The 16,384-nt window shown below is 48.9% G+C and overlaps 1 protein-coding gene and 3 long non-coding RNA genes across 4 annotated transcripts; all 4 read right to left on the bottom strand.

Annotated features, from left to right (window-relative positions):
* Positions 1 to 3,585: 3,585 nt before the first annotated feature.
* Positions 3,586 to 4,632, bottom strand: LOC148378644 (uncharacterized). The gene is made up of 3 exons (XR_015855733.1): positions 4,466 to 4,632; positions 4,261 to 4,386; positions 3,586 to 3,891 (listed from the first exon to the last, which is right to left on the bottom strand). It is a non-coding gene; the product is annotated as an uncharacterized LOC148378644 (long non-coding RNA).
* Positions 4,633 to 5,231: 599 nt separating this feature from the next.
* Positions 5,232 to 5,825, bottom strand: LOC148378643 (uncharacterized). Its single transcript, XR_015855737.1, has 3 exons — positions 5,734 to 5,825; positions 5,549 to 5,647; positions 5,232 to 5,459 (listed from the first exon to the last, which is right to left on the bottom strand). It is a non-coding gene; the product is annotated as an uncharacterized LOC148378643 (long non-coding RNA).
* Positions 5,826 to 6,246: 421 nt separating this feature from the next.
* Positions 6,247 to 6,841, bottom strand: LOC148378642 (uncharacterized). Its single transcript, XR_015855741.1, has 3 exons — positions 6,716 to 6,841; positions 6,475 to 6,579; positions 6,247 to 6,330 (listed from the first exon to the last, which is right to left on the bottom strand). It is a non-coding gene; the product is annotated as an uncharacterized LOC148378642 (long non-coding RNA).
* A 1,644-nt stretch (positions 6,842 to 8,485) lies between these two features.
* On the bottom strand, positions 8,486 to 12,982 carry LOC148378641 (janus kinase and microtubule-interacting protein 3-like). The gene is made up of 6 exons (XM_088367755.1): positions 12,687 to 12,982; positions 12,498 to 12,574; positions 11,854 to 12,030; positions 9,272 to 9,514; positions 8,909 to 9,125; positions 8,486 to 8,650 (listed from the first exon to the last, which is right to left on the bottom strand). The coding sequence occupies exons 3-6, from the start codon at positions 11,977 to 11,979 to the stop codon at positions 8,643 to 8,645; spliced, it is 594 nt and encodes a 197-aa protein (XP_088223881.1). The 5' UTR covers positions 11,980 to 12,030; positions 12,498 to 12,574; positions 12,687 to 12,982; the 3' UTR covers positions 8,486 to 8,642.
* Between the last annotated feature and the right edge of the window lie 3,402 nt (positions 12,983 to 16,384).

Below are 16,384 nucleotides of genomic sequence, written 5' to 3'. Positions count from 1 at the left end.
AGTGTTTAACATAAATGTTATGGCTACTCACCATTGTAGCTCGCTCCTGGTCAATGATACGAGCCTCTTCTTGCAGTGGAAAACTTGCAGCCAACAAACACCGTGGAACCTAAAGGAATGAAATTAAACATTAACATTTCGCCTCGACCAATTTTCACACGTACAACGCAACGCGGCTACACTTCTGCTATTACAAACGTAAATCTCCTTAAACACAATGAGTGTTACTTACCGTGTACGCTCTAGACGGTCCAGTTGCAAGCAGAAAATAAAGATATTTCTGTTGATAATCGTCGCTGCTCAGTGGCTCACGGCCATCGCGCCAACAGATTTGAATTTTGGCGGAGGTTCGGGCAATTACGTCATATCCGCGGCATTTGACTGCGACGTAATACCCGCTTATCTGAAACGGCAGTTAAAAGTAGAGTTACATCAAGTTTTCTTGGAACCTAAACGAATGAAAGAAAACTATCATTTGGCCACAACCAACATTCACAGATACAACACAACGTGCGGGGTTGAGGTTAAAGATTGAGTGAAGGGCCCTCGTTTTAAACTACTGTTTTGAAAAGGAGTGGGAACAAGTAAGACGTATTTAATTTATTTAATGGGAAGTAGTAAGACTTATTAAATTTATTTAATCTACTTTTCTTCCCAGGCAAAATTTGATGTGCTGCAATTCCAAATTTCCAAAGTGAATGAAGGAATGAAGTCCTTTAAATTATGATTTTGTATAAATACTAGGCATTAACACAAAATCGACGGCACAAAATGGGCAGACTTTACTTGTTTGAAAAGGACTGGTTACAAGACAGACTTTTTTAATTTATTTAATGGGAAGAAGACTTATTTAGTTTAATTGATCTATTTTTGTTCCCTGCCAAAATTCGATTTGCTGCAATTCCAAATTTCCAAAGTGAATGAAGGAAAGAAGTCGTTTAAATTATGATTTTGTTTAAATACTAGGCATAGACACAAAATCTACGGCACAAAATGGGCAGACTTTACTTGTTTGAAGAGGACTGGTTACAAGACAGACTTTTCTGATTTATTTAATGGGAAGAGGACTTATTTAGTTTATTTAATCTATTTTTGTTCCCTGGCAAAATTGGATTTGCTGAAATTGTATTTTGCCAAATCTCGATTTGAGACCTGATAGGAAGTATTAAACGCTTAGTTAAATCAATACAAGTTGGTAATAAGAGCGAGTAATGTTGGTTGAACCGATGAATGAAGGTTGAAAGCAATTTAAATTATGACTTTGTATAAATACTAGATATTAACAGAACATCTACTGCGCAAAATGGGCAGAGTTTACTTGTTTGAGAAGGAGTGGCTTATTCAAAACTAAGATTTATGTAATCTGTTTGTTCCCAGGCAAAATTGGATGTGATGCAATTCCAAATTTCACCACATGATGGTGCCCAATTTTGACTTCATAGGACATATTAAACACTTAGCTTGTTATTATGTTCAAGGTAATCAGATTTGTTTATCATTCTAATGGCCTCTTCAAAACTATTCTGGATTACTACTTTGGATCTATTCTACATTACTTGGCAACAACATACTCTGTAACAGATTAGGCAGTATAATCACATATGTTAACTTGAGAGTGCCCACACTCAATCTACTTATCGTGATGTGTTAAATCAATTACTGTTAGACATTATTTGTCTGATAATCTACCAAATCTTTGAATTGAAGAATTTGTGATTTAATTAATAGCTTGTTCAGGGTAATCAGACTTGTATATAATTCTAATGGCCTTCTTTTGAAAACTATTCTGAATTACAACTTTGGATCTTATATTACTTTGCAACAATCTACTCGGTGACAGATTAGGCAGTATAATCACATATGTTAACTTCAGTGCCCACACTGTATTTATTTATGGTTATTTGTTAAATCAAGTACTGTTAGACATGAAATAGGAAGTGTTTAACATAAATGTTATGGCTACTCACCATTGTAGCTCGCTCCTGGTCAATGATATGAGCCTCTTCTTGCAGTGGAAAACTTGCAGCCAACAAACACCGTGGAACCTAAAGGAATGAAATTAAACATTAACATTTCGCCCGGACCAACATTCACACGTACAACGCAACGCGGCTACACTTCTGCTATTACAAACGTAAATCTCCTTAAACACAACGAGTGCTACTTACCGTGTACGCTCTAGGCAAAATTGGATGTGATGCAATTCCAAATCTATCTGAAACGGCAGTTAAAAGTAGAGTTACATCAAGTTTTCTTTTTTAATCAACACAATCATTTACAACCGTTGACCAGAAAGAATCGTCGAAATTCGACGTCCCCCACAAACGCCACGCTCACTCGCTTTTCAGGGCAACAAAAGTACTTCTTTTTAAAAACGATGAGTTGTACTTACCGTGTACGCTCTGGACGGTCCAGTTGCAAGCAGAAAATAAAAATATTTCTCTTGTTAGTCGTATGTTACCATCCGCTGTGTCTTTGTCAACATCGCCGCCATTTTCCTACTTCCTGCTGCGAGCCACGCCCACGGATTTAAATTTGGGCGGAAGCTCTTTCCATTGGCGTCGTTTTCGCGTATAGCAAATCCGATTGGTTGGGAAGGGGGCACGGTTATGCAGCCGAGGAGTCCTGTGATCGGTGGGATGTAAAGTAGGCGTCGACGTCACGTCCGCGTCACGTGACCACGACGTGGCAGACGTCAAATAGCAACCGCTGTTTTGTTTAGTAGACTTACAGTTGTTATGCATTGACATAATGGCGCACACACCAAATAGATTTAAATAAATTAAATAATTCTTCTGCCCACTCTCTTTTAAACAAGTTAACTCTCCCCGCGGATTTGAATTCCGGCGAAAGTTACGCCCATCGACGTCACGTATGTCACGTGACCACGACGTGGCAGATGTCATATAGCAACCGCTGTTTTGTTTAGTAGATTTACAGTTGTTATGCATTGGCATAATGGTGTGCACTCAAAATAGATTTAAATAAATTAAATATTTCTTCTGCCTACTCCCTTTTAAACAAGTTAACTCTGCCCACGTCCATTGACGTCTTGTCTGCGTCACGTGACCACGACGTAGCGACGTCATATAGTAACCGCTGTTTTGACCAGTAGACTTAGTTATTATGCGTTGACATAATGGCGCACTGGTTAGCATGGCCACCTCTTAAGCATGATGATGCGGGTTCGACGCCTGATCAATGTTAGCATGGAGTGAGCTGAAGTGCATGGCGCTGAAGATTTGAATCTTTGAAATGCGCTGAGGTCTGACATATCAGGCAGAATGGTTTGCCATCACGTTCAACAAAAAATAGAAACTTTCCCACTCTGATTAAAACGTCCTGTGTTCATCTACGTATTTTCGTTTTGCTGTGCATCTTTTCCCTGCCATTTCGAGAGCCCAATTGACACTCATAGTTTAAAGAAATGTGTTTGCCCATCCTACTTTGTGGAATTTCACCACATGCGCTTTTGACCAAAATACCAAATTGAACTCAAGTGAAGCCAACACGCACAACCCCCCCCCCCCCACACACACACACACACACACACAAATGTTGATATGAACATAAAAGAGCCGCATGCGGTTCGGGAGTTGCGGCTTGGCCAAACCTGTACTATACAACTTTATTTGTATAAAATTTTCACAACAGCTGTCACACAAACAAAGCGGGAAAAACCGAAGACGTGCGTGTTCCGCCCACGCTGGATTTATTTGCACCTTTGAAAAGACACCGTATTGCCGCAGATGTGGCAAAGAGTACTTTTGGGCATCTGAGACGGAAGGATGTCCAAAGCATCACGTCACCTGCTCTGGTAGGCATGGTGGTGGGACGTTGAGGTCAACCGCTTTGGGGTTGGCTGACTCTTTGATCGCAGGATGCCACACACTTGAAGACAGAAGCAGAAAAGCAGAGCTAAATGCAAAATGTACTCACCGGTGACTCCAATTTTTTTCCCCCCTGAAGAAACAGCTGGACGGGTGGCCCCGGCTGGCCAGTGGGACTCTTGTTATTCTGACCCTTTTTAGTGCGCGTTTGGGGCAACAACCGTTTTTTGTGGCGCTCTCTTCTGGTTCAAAAGTGCCCTGCATGTGAATTTGCTTTTCCTGCCTTCTGATTGGATGAGCGCCGGTGTGACGCGGTGCCTCTGTCACCGTGGCGGGGGGTATACGTTGGCATCGGAGCGTCTGCCAACGTCTGAGACCGGCTGGCAGTGTATCGGAGGTGTCGAGTGCGGTGCCGCTGGAGCTCACTCACCAGCTGGTGTTAGGGCCACAGAATGAAGGCCAAGGAGAAGAATAGAAAGAGAAACAGAAACTTCTCCTCCAATTGTTTGATTTGTCTCTTCTGAGCTTCGATGAATTCTTTCAGCTCTTTGTTCCTCTAGGACGGACAAATGGAAAGTGGCATTCAAAAGCCAGTAAGCGTGCAAGTAAGTGCCGGGCTGGCTTTGGGCCCTTACCTGTTGCGCGCTGTGCAGCAGATCCATTCTCTCTTGGAGGATGCAAGCGTCGCGCTCCCTCAACTCGCACATCAGGGCTCGCTTCCATTGGTCCACGGCGCTCCTAAGCTCTTCTCTCTGATCCGCCGTCAGCACGTCATTCACGCCAGCGTGGCTGGCTTTTTCGCCGTCCGTGGCGGGGCAGTCCCGCTGCGGTAGCGCCTCGTACAACATGGCCTCCAGCTCCAGGATCCTCTGGGCCGCAATCCTCGTCCATCAGTGGTCCGGCGGGAGATTTGAGGGCGGCTTACCTTATGAGCCTGGTCCATGGAACACTTCCTGAAGTCCAACTCTTCATCCAGGTAGCCCTTCTGCTTGCAGAACATATCCTAGCACAGCTCAAGGTCAGAATTGTTGGGGCACATTGCCGGAGTTCCCCTTGGCTGATGTCGCGTGTCTGTCTACCTTCTCACTTTCAATGTCCAACATCTTCTGTTGAAGTGCTGACTTGGTCACTTTGATGTATTCTAACCACTGAGGAAAGGCTGCTGTCACATAAGCAGAATGCGAGAGCGTGCGTGGACGTGCGCGTTACCTTCTCGGCTAGGGTGAGAAGGGTCCTGGCGTGAATCACGACCACCTGCTCCTCGTTGGTGAGATTCTGCAAGAGCCCAAAGGCACAGCGTCAACAAGCTTCTTTCAGCGCAAAGCCTTCCAAAAGTCACATTTGAGCCGCCGAGTCTCGTGGAGTGCGAACATAAGGAGTTCGACATACACTTACGGCGTTATAGCCCAGGATGTCCAGCTTCTTCATCAGATCACTGATGACGATGTCCGGGGGAAAGGCGCAAGGAGCAATGTAAGGTGTTCTGGGACCTCGGGTTAAGGTTAGGGTTGCGAGGGACGCCTTACGTACGCTCACGCCCTCGGCCTCGCAGTAGATCTGCAAAGGGCTGAGGCCGTCTGGGAAACGGACTTGCAGAAACTTCAAGACGGGGGAGCGCCACTCCCTCTCCTGAAAGGCAGAGGCATGCATCCGTCCGTCCGTCCGTCCGTCCGTCCGTCACATCTCTGGCCTCAACACGCTTGTGCGAGTCTTCCCACCTCCAGCTCCAGGATGCGGAACTCAAGCAGTTCGTTTTGGTCTCGGATATCCTGGATGTGCTCTTTCAGACGCGCTTCTTCCGCCTCCATCCGCCTGACCTGAAAAGACAGTCAGACCTCATCTGCGGGGCTTCCCGACAGGTGTGACGCCAAGCGACTCCGCCCAGCGCCTTTCTTTCCGTCACCTTTTCGGCCAACTGCTGATTGCTCTGACGCAGCAGCTGCTTCTCCTCCACCCACTTGACATTCTAGAAGAGACAAACGCGTGGACAGCTTTGGAATGTTGTGTCATTTTCATCCACAAATTCTTTGGTTGACTGGAAAATGACATTTGCTTTTCTCCGCATTTTCCCAGCCACGTTCGGGGGGGGGGGGGGGGGGGGGGTTGGTCCAGTAATGCCAGACGGATGAGTGACTGAAGAATGTAGCTATTTTGTCTGAGAAAAAGGTGTGCTCATTGATGAGCTTACCTGTCCTTGTTGCTTCAGCGCTGACTCCAGATCTGCTACTCTGCTTTGATAGTGACCCATTTCTACCATCAGCTTTTCTCTGGTCTGAAAGGAGGAGGAGGGAGGCTCCTCCTCCTCCTTTCAGACCAGAGAACACCCGAGGCTGGGTGAGAACGGGGAGGCTGCGACCCGGCCGGGGGTTGCGGGAAGGGGCGCCACCTTGATCTCCTTCTCGGCGTCGTAGTCCCCTTTCGCTGGTCTGGGCTAGCAGAGCGTAGGCTCGTTGCAGCGCTTGATATTCTTGCGTCAGCTGGCGGTAGCGAAGCTCCGCCTCTTCATGCACACACCAATGCAACACAGCACTAGTACCAGAATCAGTCAGACCGGCGACAAAGCACCCGCGACGCAAAGACGAGTCCGATTCCAGGCTGAAGAGGAATGTTTGGTGCCAATACGCTGGCAGAAATGGCGGGCTACCTCTTCGGGTTCCGTGTCGGGGGTTCTGTCGGTGTGAAAAGACAAGGACGATCCGTCCGAGTCCACCAACACGTCTTCGTCGTAGCCGTAAAATGTTTCGATGACCTGCGGGCGCGGAAGCAAACATCTCTCTGAACAAACTGAAGCGACACCTCACGATGAATCGACGAGAGGAACGATAGCGAGAAAAAGGCCATTTCATCTTGCGCAACACCAAGCAGCCGCAAACAAACAGACTCACCTTGCAGGACCTCACGCTTTGTTCCTCCTCAGAGATTCTCGACGTCGGTATCGTAGCAGCAAATCTCTCTCCTGTCGACACAAATAATCCGCCTTTGAGATTCTTTGGATGCAAAGGGAACGAACGGCTCCGGCGCAGAAACAAACGCGACTCACAATGACATTTCTGACATGAGCTCCTGTCTCCAGAGCCTGAAAAACACGTCACCGGCGATGATTGGAGGGACGCTCGTCTTTTCCAAAAGTGACAACTACAGGGTGTGTCAGGGTTTTCCAGATTATCTTTATCGTATCATTGTGTTGCTTTGACTTTGACTGCGACCTGTAATAAATAATATTATTTATCCCTTATTTATCCCTATCGCTTATCCCTTCCTACACAAAGTCGTAAAACACCCCTTGCTATGTTTTGACTAGAGGTCAAGGGCTTCCTCTATTCAATCCACTCTTACACCCACCCTGTTTCTCTTAATTAAAATGCTCGTGCAGGAGCCGAGAGTCAGACTTCATTCGTACAACGGATGGACTCTCCACCTGCAGGTGTCCAAAAGAACTTACTTGTCTCCCGTGTGGTTCTTGCAAAATAAGTTGGAGCGAGCGCAACTCTAACAGGGTGCATTTTGCCACTAGCTGCCTACGGACAATGACGTCGCGCTCGCGGCTCATGGTTGACGGGCTGAGCAGCCGGGCAAGTCCGTCGTTTTCAGCGCACAGCGAGTGGCAAAGGCGCTGACAAAACGGGAGCTTTGAGCTGCTGAAAACGGCAAAACAAGTCTAAAGCGTGTTCAAACGCGTGCGCACAATGCTCCTGCTTGAAAGGTCGGAATTTAAGGGGCCAATTTTTTGGATGGCGGCCGCCGGCCAAGCTTTGGACGGAAAAGGTTTCCTGGCGACAGCGAGCGAGCGCGGCGCTGCCGTACGTGCACCGAGTCGCCTGCCTGAAGACCTTGGACAAGTCGTCGATGATGTGCCGCTGCTCCACAACTTGAAGGAACTCCATTTCACCGTCCTGCTGGCCGCAACCGCGGTCCAGGTCATTGAGCGAACTAGGCCTTCTCTGTGGAACACAAATGCAGTGGACTCTGTTGGCACGCCGCCGTTGTCCGCGTCGACTTACCAAGCTTGCCATCTCCTCGTTCTCCTGGGTGACAAAGCGCACTTTGTTTTCAAGGCGACACAGCACCAGCGAGAGTTCTTCATTCTTCCTGCTCAGGCGTTTGTTTTTGTACAGGAGTGGCAGAAACTGGCTTTCTGTTTCTCTCAGTCGCTTTAGCTGCAAGCATGAAGTGCGGGATGTGAAAGACGCACAACACGCGGGCCAGAACGTATCCATTCCTTTTGCATCGGTTTGAACGGAATCGTGGCTTTGGCTCCCAATAAAAGACATCTACCAGGCAACCGACTCGCCGTGCCGCTCAACTAATAAGCAAGCGCAATGGGTGCCTCGCTGGATGGCGCGCATCAAACGTAGCGCAAACCTTCAAGCGTGCCGTCAATAAATTACCAGTTCATTGCGCTCTTCAGAAAGCAGGGCGTTTCGATCCTCCAGTTTCCTGATGACTGCGCTGAGCTCAGCGATTTTCAGATGAAACCGTCGCGTGTCCCGATCCTCCTGAGACTGAAAACGCCCCGCAACACACACACACAAGCACTCGTTCAAAGTTCAAAACTGTTTTTGTGCTACCTTCCTCCAGCAACGAACTAAGTCATGCGTACTGCAAGTGTGTGATGAGGTGGCTTACGCAATGAAGAGGATTGCTAGTAGCGGCGTTGACCCCACTTCCAGGGTAGTTTAGGCCCGCCCTTTGGGAATCCCTCAGGGCAGCGATCTGCTGCTCGGCAGCCTGAGTCTGCAGCTGAAGGCGGTGGACGTGGCCGGCCCCAGGGCTTCATCCAAAACACTAACCGCTCTGTCTTTCAGCTTGATCTCATCCGTCTGGATGTACAAACGGGGAGCGCTCAGGCAGGCGGGCAAACTCATTTGCCAGAATTGTGACAAAAACAAAGAGAGCAACCGGCCAATTTTTTTCTTGAATCGACTAGAACACCTTTGCTGTGACAAAAGCGAAGCGAGCAACCGGACATTTTCTTCTTGTGAAATAGAATAGAATAGAATGCCTTAGGTGTCATTGCACTGCAGGTATACAACGAAATTGGGAACATAGCCACGCACCGCGCATCTGATCAGTCCTACCAGTCGGCGGATCTCCCTCTCGCAGTCTCTCTTGGTTCGGCTCAGCTCCTCCCGATGCTGGTGATGAGCCGATCGGAGCTCGGCCGCTCGGGACTGCCAGGCCTGCTGGGCCGCTGCCAGGGCTTCTTCCGCGCTCCTGGTGGAGGCGACACCGCTCGGTCTCCCGACACCGCCGCGTCTCCTCCACCTCCGCCAGCAAAGCGCCCCCCCTCCTCACCTGAGCAGACATTGCGCCACACCGGGCCGTTGAGACCGCAACGGAGCGCCGCGACGCTTACTGGGGACAAGCTACACAATACGGTAGCGGCCGCATCGAAGCCCGACGTGGCGTGTGGATAGTCAGACACGGATAGAGCGGATCACCTTGTCCATGGAGCCGTCCCTCAGGCTGAGGACCAAGGCATTCAGTCGCTGGATCTCTCCATATTTGATTTTGATCACTCTCATCAGCTCCATTTCATGCTGCCGCAGTAATGTCTCCCTGGTAATGGCTAACTCTTTCTGCTTCTCCTCATGGAGTTTGCTTTTGAGTTCCGTCATGGCGGCGGTGGCACGGTGGTGCTCCGCCCGCAGGTCCTGACTTCTCTCTCTCTCCAGACAGCTGACCTGACATGACTTAGACTTAGACAAACTTTATTGTCATCTTGTCTGCACATGGTGCATACAAAACGAAATTCCGTTGCATACGTCTTACAACAAAGTAGTGATATTGCAGTTGAATAGAAGTAACATATCCTATGAAAATATATATATATACATATATACTATATATATATATATATATATATTAAAAATAAGTATAAAGTGCAGCAGTGATAATTATGCAACAGTCCAAGTAGGCAAAACAGTATTCAAGAGTGTGCAGAGGAATGCTAAACCATATATTAAACTTCTATTTAAAGGGTTTATACAAGTTCAGTAAAGTTGGTAGTGCGAGATAGTGCAAGATAGAGGTCCGTAGTGTCATAAAGTACAGTTCTGTGAATGTGTGATGCAGAGTTCAGTTTAGAGCTCAACAGTTCTAGTGTTCAACAGTCTGATGACAGCAGGGAAAAAGCTGTTGCAGAACCTGGTGGACCTGCAGCGGATGCTGCAAACCTCTTCCCAGAGGGCAGCAGGGAGAACAGTCCATGGTGGGGGTGTGATGGGTCATTGATGATGTTACGGGCACGGGACATGCAGCGCTGAGATGAAATGTCCTGAATGGAGGGAAGAGGAGCCCCTATGATCCTCTCTGCTGTCCTCACCACTCTCCTCACGTTCTTCCAATCGGAGGCGGTGCAGCCTCCACACCACACAGAGAGACAGCTTGTCAGAATGCTCTCTATGGTGCTCCTGTAGAACGTCCTCATGATGGGTGGGGGCAGGTGGGCTCTCCTCATCCTCCGCAGGAAGTACAAGCGCTTCTGTGCCCTCTTGACCAGTGCCGTAGTGTTCATAGTCCAGGTGAGGTCTTCTGTGATGTGGACCCCCAGGAATTTGGTGGTGCTGACCACCTCCACAGCTGAGCTGTTGATGATCAGTGGAGCGTGGTGAGGCTGTTTTTTCCTGAAGTCGACGATGATCTCCTTCATCTTCTCCTCATTCAGGATCAGGCTGTTTTCTCTGCACCAGCCCACCAGCTGCTCCACCTCCTCTCTGTAGTCCAGGTCGTTGTTGTCTCTGATGAGCCCCACCACCGTTGTGTCGTCTGCTGACTTCACGATGTGATTGGTGGTGAACCTGAGGACGCAGTCGTGTGTCATCAGGGTGCACAGCAGGGGGCTCAGGACGCAGCCCTGAAGGGAGCCTGTGCTGAGGGTGATGACATCAGAGGTGTTCTGTCCGACCCGGACTGACTGAGGTCTGTTGGTGAGGAAGTCTAGCAGCCAGTTGCGAAGGGGGGTGTTGAAGCCCAGGTGTTCCAATTTTCCTACCAGATGCTGTGGGATGATGGTGTTAAACGCTGAGCTGAAGTCCAGGAACAGCCTCCGCACATGGGTGTTCTTCTCCTCCAGGTGAGCCAGGCTCAGGTGAAGAACGGAGGAGATGGCGTCCTGAGTGGAGCGGTTTTGCCGGTCGGCAAACTGGAACGGGTCAAATAATAGGGGGAGTCTGGAAACGATGTGACCTTTAAGCAGCCTTTCGAAGCACTTCATCATAACCGGAGTCAGTGCAACAGGCCGGTAATCATTAAATGAGGTGATTTGAGGTTTCTTCGGCACCGGAATGATGGAGGCAGTCTTAAAGCACGCCGGCACTGTGGCTTGGCCCAGCGAGGTGTTAAAAATGTCTGTGATGACCCCAGCCAGATGACTTGCACATTCCCTGAACACACGCCCAGGAATGTTGTCGGGGCCAGGGGCCTTACAGGGGTTGACTCTCCTCAGGGTCTTCAACACATCGGCGGAGTCAAGGCAGAGTACCTCCTCTTCCTGATGGGGGACAGTTTTAACTGCTGGAGTGCCGTTTAGTGCCTCGAACCTCCCAAAGAAGTTATTTAGACCATTTAGAAAGTCAGCATCAACTACACCCACCGGGGGGGGGGAGGGTGAGTTGTAGTCTGTAATCGCCCGTATGCCTTGCCACATACTCCTGATGTTTTTGACGTCGTGGAAACGATCCTGAAATTTTCGACTGCGGTCTCGCTTCGCTATCCTGATGGCACGGTTCAAGTTGGCTCTCGCTGTCCTCAGTGTCTCCTTGTCGCCAGACTTGAAGGCAGAGTTCCGCGCTCGTAGCGTTTGACGTACCTCCTCAGTCATCCAGGGTCGTTGGTTGCCCCGGGTGATGATATTCTTAGTGGTGCTGACGTCCTCGGTGCATTTGTTGATGTAGGCTGACACAGTCATGGCACACGCATGTCTAATCTACATCGGGAAAACTGGGAGGGAGGGAGGCAGGCAGGGAGGCAGGCAGGGAGGCAGGCAGGGAGGCAGGCAGTGTCTGTCTGTTGAGGTTTTCACCTTGTTCTTCTCCTGCTGAAGTTCTAACTGGACGTCCATCAGTTTGGTTCTCAGCTCGTCATTGGCGGCCTGAAGGGCGTCCGTTCGCTCCGCCTTGGCACGCCCTGCCGGAGCTCGTTTGGACATCTCTTACTCGAGTCTCGCCCGGTCGTCAGTCAGAGATCACAACATTTGTACCTGGAGAGCACAAACGCAGCGCTGTTTTCCACTGGCTTCGAACTCAACTTCAATCGGTACCGTAACTTACAACATCATAAACATAGAACTAGCTTGACTTATTCATTGAATAAATGCATTTGGTTCTTCAAAACTGCATCACGCAACATAGCGTGACCGAGACGGCCGTTATCCACCTGCGTGAAGTTATTTGGTGAAATGAATGAGATGTTTAAGACACCATCGTTCTGTCTCTATGTAGATGAAGGTAAATAATCGATTGCTGAAGGTCCAAAGGTGTTGTGATAAACAAATAAACATATTAGTGATTAGTGACATATTTGTGATAAACATATTAGGCAGGATAATCACATATGTTAACGTGACTGCCCACACTGTATTTATTTATGGTTATTTGTTAAATCGAGTACTGTTAGACATGAAATAGGAAGTGTTTAACATAAATGGAAGACGAAAGGGGTACTCACCATTGTAGCTCCTGCTGGTCAATGATACGAGCCTCTTCTTGCAGTGGAAAACATACAGCCAACAAACACCGTGGAACCTAAAGGAATGAAATTAAACATTAACATTTAGCCTCAACCAACATTCACAGATACAACGCAACGCAAACTACACAAACGTAAATCTTTTTAAACACAATGAGTTGTACTTACCGTGTACGCTCTAGACGGTCCACTTGCAAGCGGAAAATAAAGATATTTCTGTTGATAATCGTCGTGTTTGTATCCGGTGTCTCGCTCAAGGCCATTGCGCCCACAGATTTGAATTTTGGCGAGAGTTCAGCCTATTGACGTCATTTCCGCGGTGTAATACCCGCATATCTGAAACGGCAAAGTTAAGAGTAGAGTTAAATAAAGTTTTTAGTCAACGCAATAATTTACAACCGTTGACCAGTCGAAATAATCGTCGAAATTTGGCGTCTGTGGCTGGAAGCAGACGCCGAGTTCGACATTCCTCCCAAACGCCACACTCCCTTGCTTTTCAGGGCTAAAAAAAAACAGTTGTAATTACCTTGTACGCTCTAGACGGTCAAGTTGCAAGCTGAAAACAAAAATATTTGCCTTGTTAGTCATCGTGTTACTAACAGCTGTGTCTTGTTTGCCAGAACTGCCGCTTTCCTACTTCCTGTTGCAAGCCACGCCCACGGATTATAATTTTGCCGTGAGTTCCGCCTATTGACGTCATGTCCGCGTCACATGATTGCGACGTAATATTATCTAAAACTGTTTGTGCGGTATTGTGTTGTTCTGTGCGGTATTGTGTTATTCTGTGCGGCGTCGTGTTGTTCTGTGCGGCGTCGTGTTGTTCAGTGCGACGTCGTGTTGTTCAGTGCGGCATGGTGTTGTTCAGTGCGGCATGGTGTTGTTCAGTGCGGCATGGTGTTGTTCAGTGCGGCATAATGTTGTTCAGTGCGGCATAATGTTGTTCAGTGCGGCATGGTGTTGTTCAGTGCGGCATGGTGTTGTTCAGTGCGGCATGGTGTTGTTCAGTGCGGCATAATGTTGTTCAGTGCGCCATAATGTTGTTCAGTGCGGCATGGTGTTGTTCAGTGCGGGATGGTGTTGTTCAGTGCAGGATGGTGTTGTTCAGTGCGGCATGGTGTTGTTCAATGCGGCATGGTGTTGTTCAGTGCGGGATGGTGTTGTTCAGTGCGGCATGGTGTTCAGTGCGGCATAATGTTGTTCAGTGCGGCATGGTGTTGTTCAGTGCGGCATGGTGTTGTTCAGTGCGGCATGGTGTTGTTCAGTACGGCATGGTGTTGTTCAGTGCGGAATGGTGTTGTTCAGTGCGGCATGGTGTTGTTCAGTCCGGGATGGTGTTGTTCAATGCGGGATCGTGTTGTTCAGTGCGGGGTGGTGTTGTTCAGTGCGGGATGGTGTTGTTCAGTGCGGCATGGTGTTGTTCAATGCGGCATGGTGTTGTTCAGTGCGGGATGGTGTTGTTCATTGCGGCATGGTGTTGTTCAGTGCAGCATGGTGTTGTTCAGTGCGGCATGGTGTTGTTCAGTGCGGCATGGTGTTGTTCAGTGCGGCATAATGTTGTTCAGTGCGGCATGGTGTTGTTCAGTGTGGAAAGGTGTTGTTCAGTGCAGGATGGTGTTGTTCAGTGCGGCATGGTGTTGTTCAATGCAGGATCGTGTTGTTCAGTGCAGCATAATGTTGTTCAGTGCAGCATGGTGTTGTTCAGTGCGGCATGGTGTTGTTCAATGCGGCATGGTGTTGTTCACTGCGGGATGGTGTTGTTCAATGCGGGATCGTGTTGTTCAGTGCGGCATAATGTTGTTCAGTGCAGCATGGTGTTGTTCAGTGCGGCATGGTGTTGTTCAGTGCGACATAATGTTGTTTAGTGCGGCATAATGTTGTTCAGTGCGGCATAATGTTGTTCAGTGCGGCATGGTGTTGTTCAGTGCGGCATGGTGTTGTTCAGTGCGGCATGGTGTTGTTCAGTGCAGGATGGTGTTGTTCAGTGCGGCATGGTGTTGTTCAATGCGGCATGGTGTTGTTCAGTGCGGAATGGTGTTGTTCAGTGCAGGATGGTGTTGTTCAGTGCGGCATGGTGTTGTTCAGTGCGGAATGGTGTTGTTCAGTGCGGCATGGTGTTGTTCAGTGCGGCATGGTGTTGTTCAGTGCAGGATGGTGTTGTTCAATGCGGGATCGTGTTGTTCAGTGCGGCATGGTGTTGTTCAGTGCGGCATGGTGTTGTTCAGTGCGGCATAATGTTGTTCAGTGCGGCATGGTGTTGTTCAGTGCGGCATGGTGTTGTTCAGTGCGGCATGGTGTTGTTCAGTGCGGCATGGTGTTGTTCAGTGCGGCATAATGTTGTCCAGTGCGCCATAATGTTGTTCAGTGCGGCATGGTGTTGTTTAGTGCGGGATGGTGTTGTTCAGTGCAGGATGGTGTTGTTCAGTGCGGCATGGTGTTGTTCAATGCGGCATGGTGTTGTTCAGTGCGGGATGGTGTTGTTCAGTGCGGCATGGTGTTGTTCAGTGCGGCATAATGTTGTTCAGTGCGGCATGGTGTTGTTCAGTGCGGCATGGTGTTGTTCAGTGCGGCATGGTGTTGTTCAGTGCGGCATGGTGTTGTTCAGTGCGGAATGGTGTTGTTCAGTGCGGCATGGTGTTGTTCAGTGCGGGATGGTGTTGTTCAATGCGGGATCGTGTTGTTCAGTGCGGGGTGGTGTTGTTCAGTGCAGGATGGTGTTGTTCAGTGCAGGATGGTGTTGTTCAGTGCAGCATGGTGTTGTTCAATGCAGGATCGTGTTGTTCAGTGCAGCATAATGTTGTTCAGTGCAGCATGGTGTTGTTCAGTGCGGCATGGTGTTGTTCAATGCGGCATGGTGTTGTTCAGTGCGGGATGGTGTTGTTCAGTGCGGCATGGTGTTTTTCAGTGCGGCATAATGTTGTTCAGTGCGGCATGGTGTTGTTCAGTGCGGCATGGTGTTGTTCAGTGCAGGATGGTGTTTTTCAGTGCGGCATGGTGTTGTTCAATGCAGGATCGTGTTGTTCAGTGCAGCATAATGTTGTTCAGTGCAGCATGGTGTTGTTCAGTGCGGCATGGTGTTGTTCAATGCGGCATGGTGTTGTTCACTGCGGGATGGTGTTGTTCAATGCGGGATCGTGTTGTTCAGTGCGGCATAATGTTGTTCAGTGCAGCATGGTGTTGTTCAGTGCGGCATGGTGTTGTTCAGTGCGACATAATGTTGTTTAGTGCGGCATAATGTTGTTCAGTGCGGCATAATGTTGTTCAGTGCGGCATGGTGTTGTTCAGTGCGGCATGGTGTTGTTCAGTGCGGCATGGTGTTGTTCAGTGCAGGATGGTGTTGTTCAGTGCGGCATGGTGTTGTTTAATGCGGCATGGTGTTGTTCAGTGCGGGATGGTGTTGTTCAGTGCAGGATGGTGTCGTTCAGTGCGGCATGGTGTTGTTCAGTGCGGAATGGTGTTGTTCAGTGCGGCATGGTGTTGTTCAGTGCGGCATAATGTTGTTCAGTGCGGCATGGTGTTGTTCAGTGCGGCATGGTGTTGTTCAGTGCGGCATGGTGTTGTTCAGTGCGGCATGGTGTTGTTCAGTGCGGCATAATGTTGTCCAGTGCGCCATAATGTTGTTCAGTGCGGCATGGTGTTGTTTAGTGCGGGATGGTGTTGTTCAGTGCAGGATGGTGTTGTTCAGTGCGGCATGGTGTTGTTCAATGCGGCATGGTGTTGTTCAGTGCGGGATGGTGTTGTTCAGTGCGGCATGGTGTTGTTCAGTGCGGCATGATGTTGTTCAGTGCGGCATGGTGTTGTTCAGTGCGGCATGGTGTTGTTCAGTGCGGCATGGTGTTGTTCAGTGCGGCATGGTGTTGTTCAGTGCG

Source organism: Syngnathus floridae, unplaced genomic scaffold, assembly GCF_059516105.1.
Source record: "Syngnathus floridae isolate MCC-2025c unplaced genomic scaffold, RoL_Sflo_1.0 HiC_scaffold_32, whole genome shotgun sequence".
NCBI classification, from domain to species: domain Eukaryota; kingdom Metazoa; phylum Chordata; class Actinopteri; order Syngnathiformes; family Syngnathidae; genus Syngnathus; species Syngnathus floridae.
Note: the sequence above shows the minus strand (reverse complement) of the source record. Positions and strands in the feature narration are given on the sequence as shown.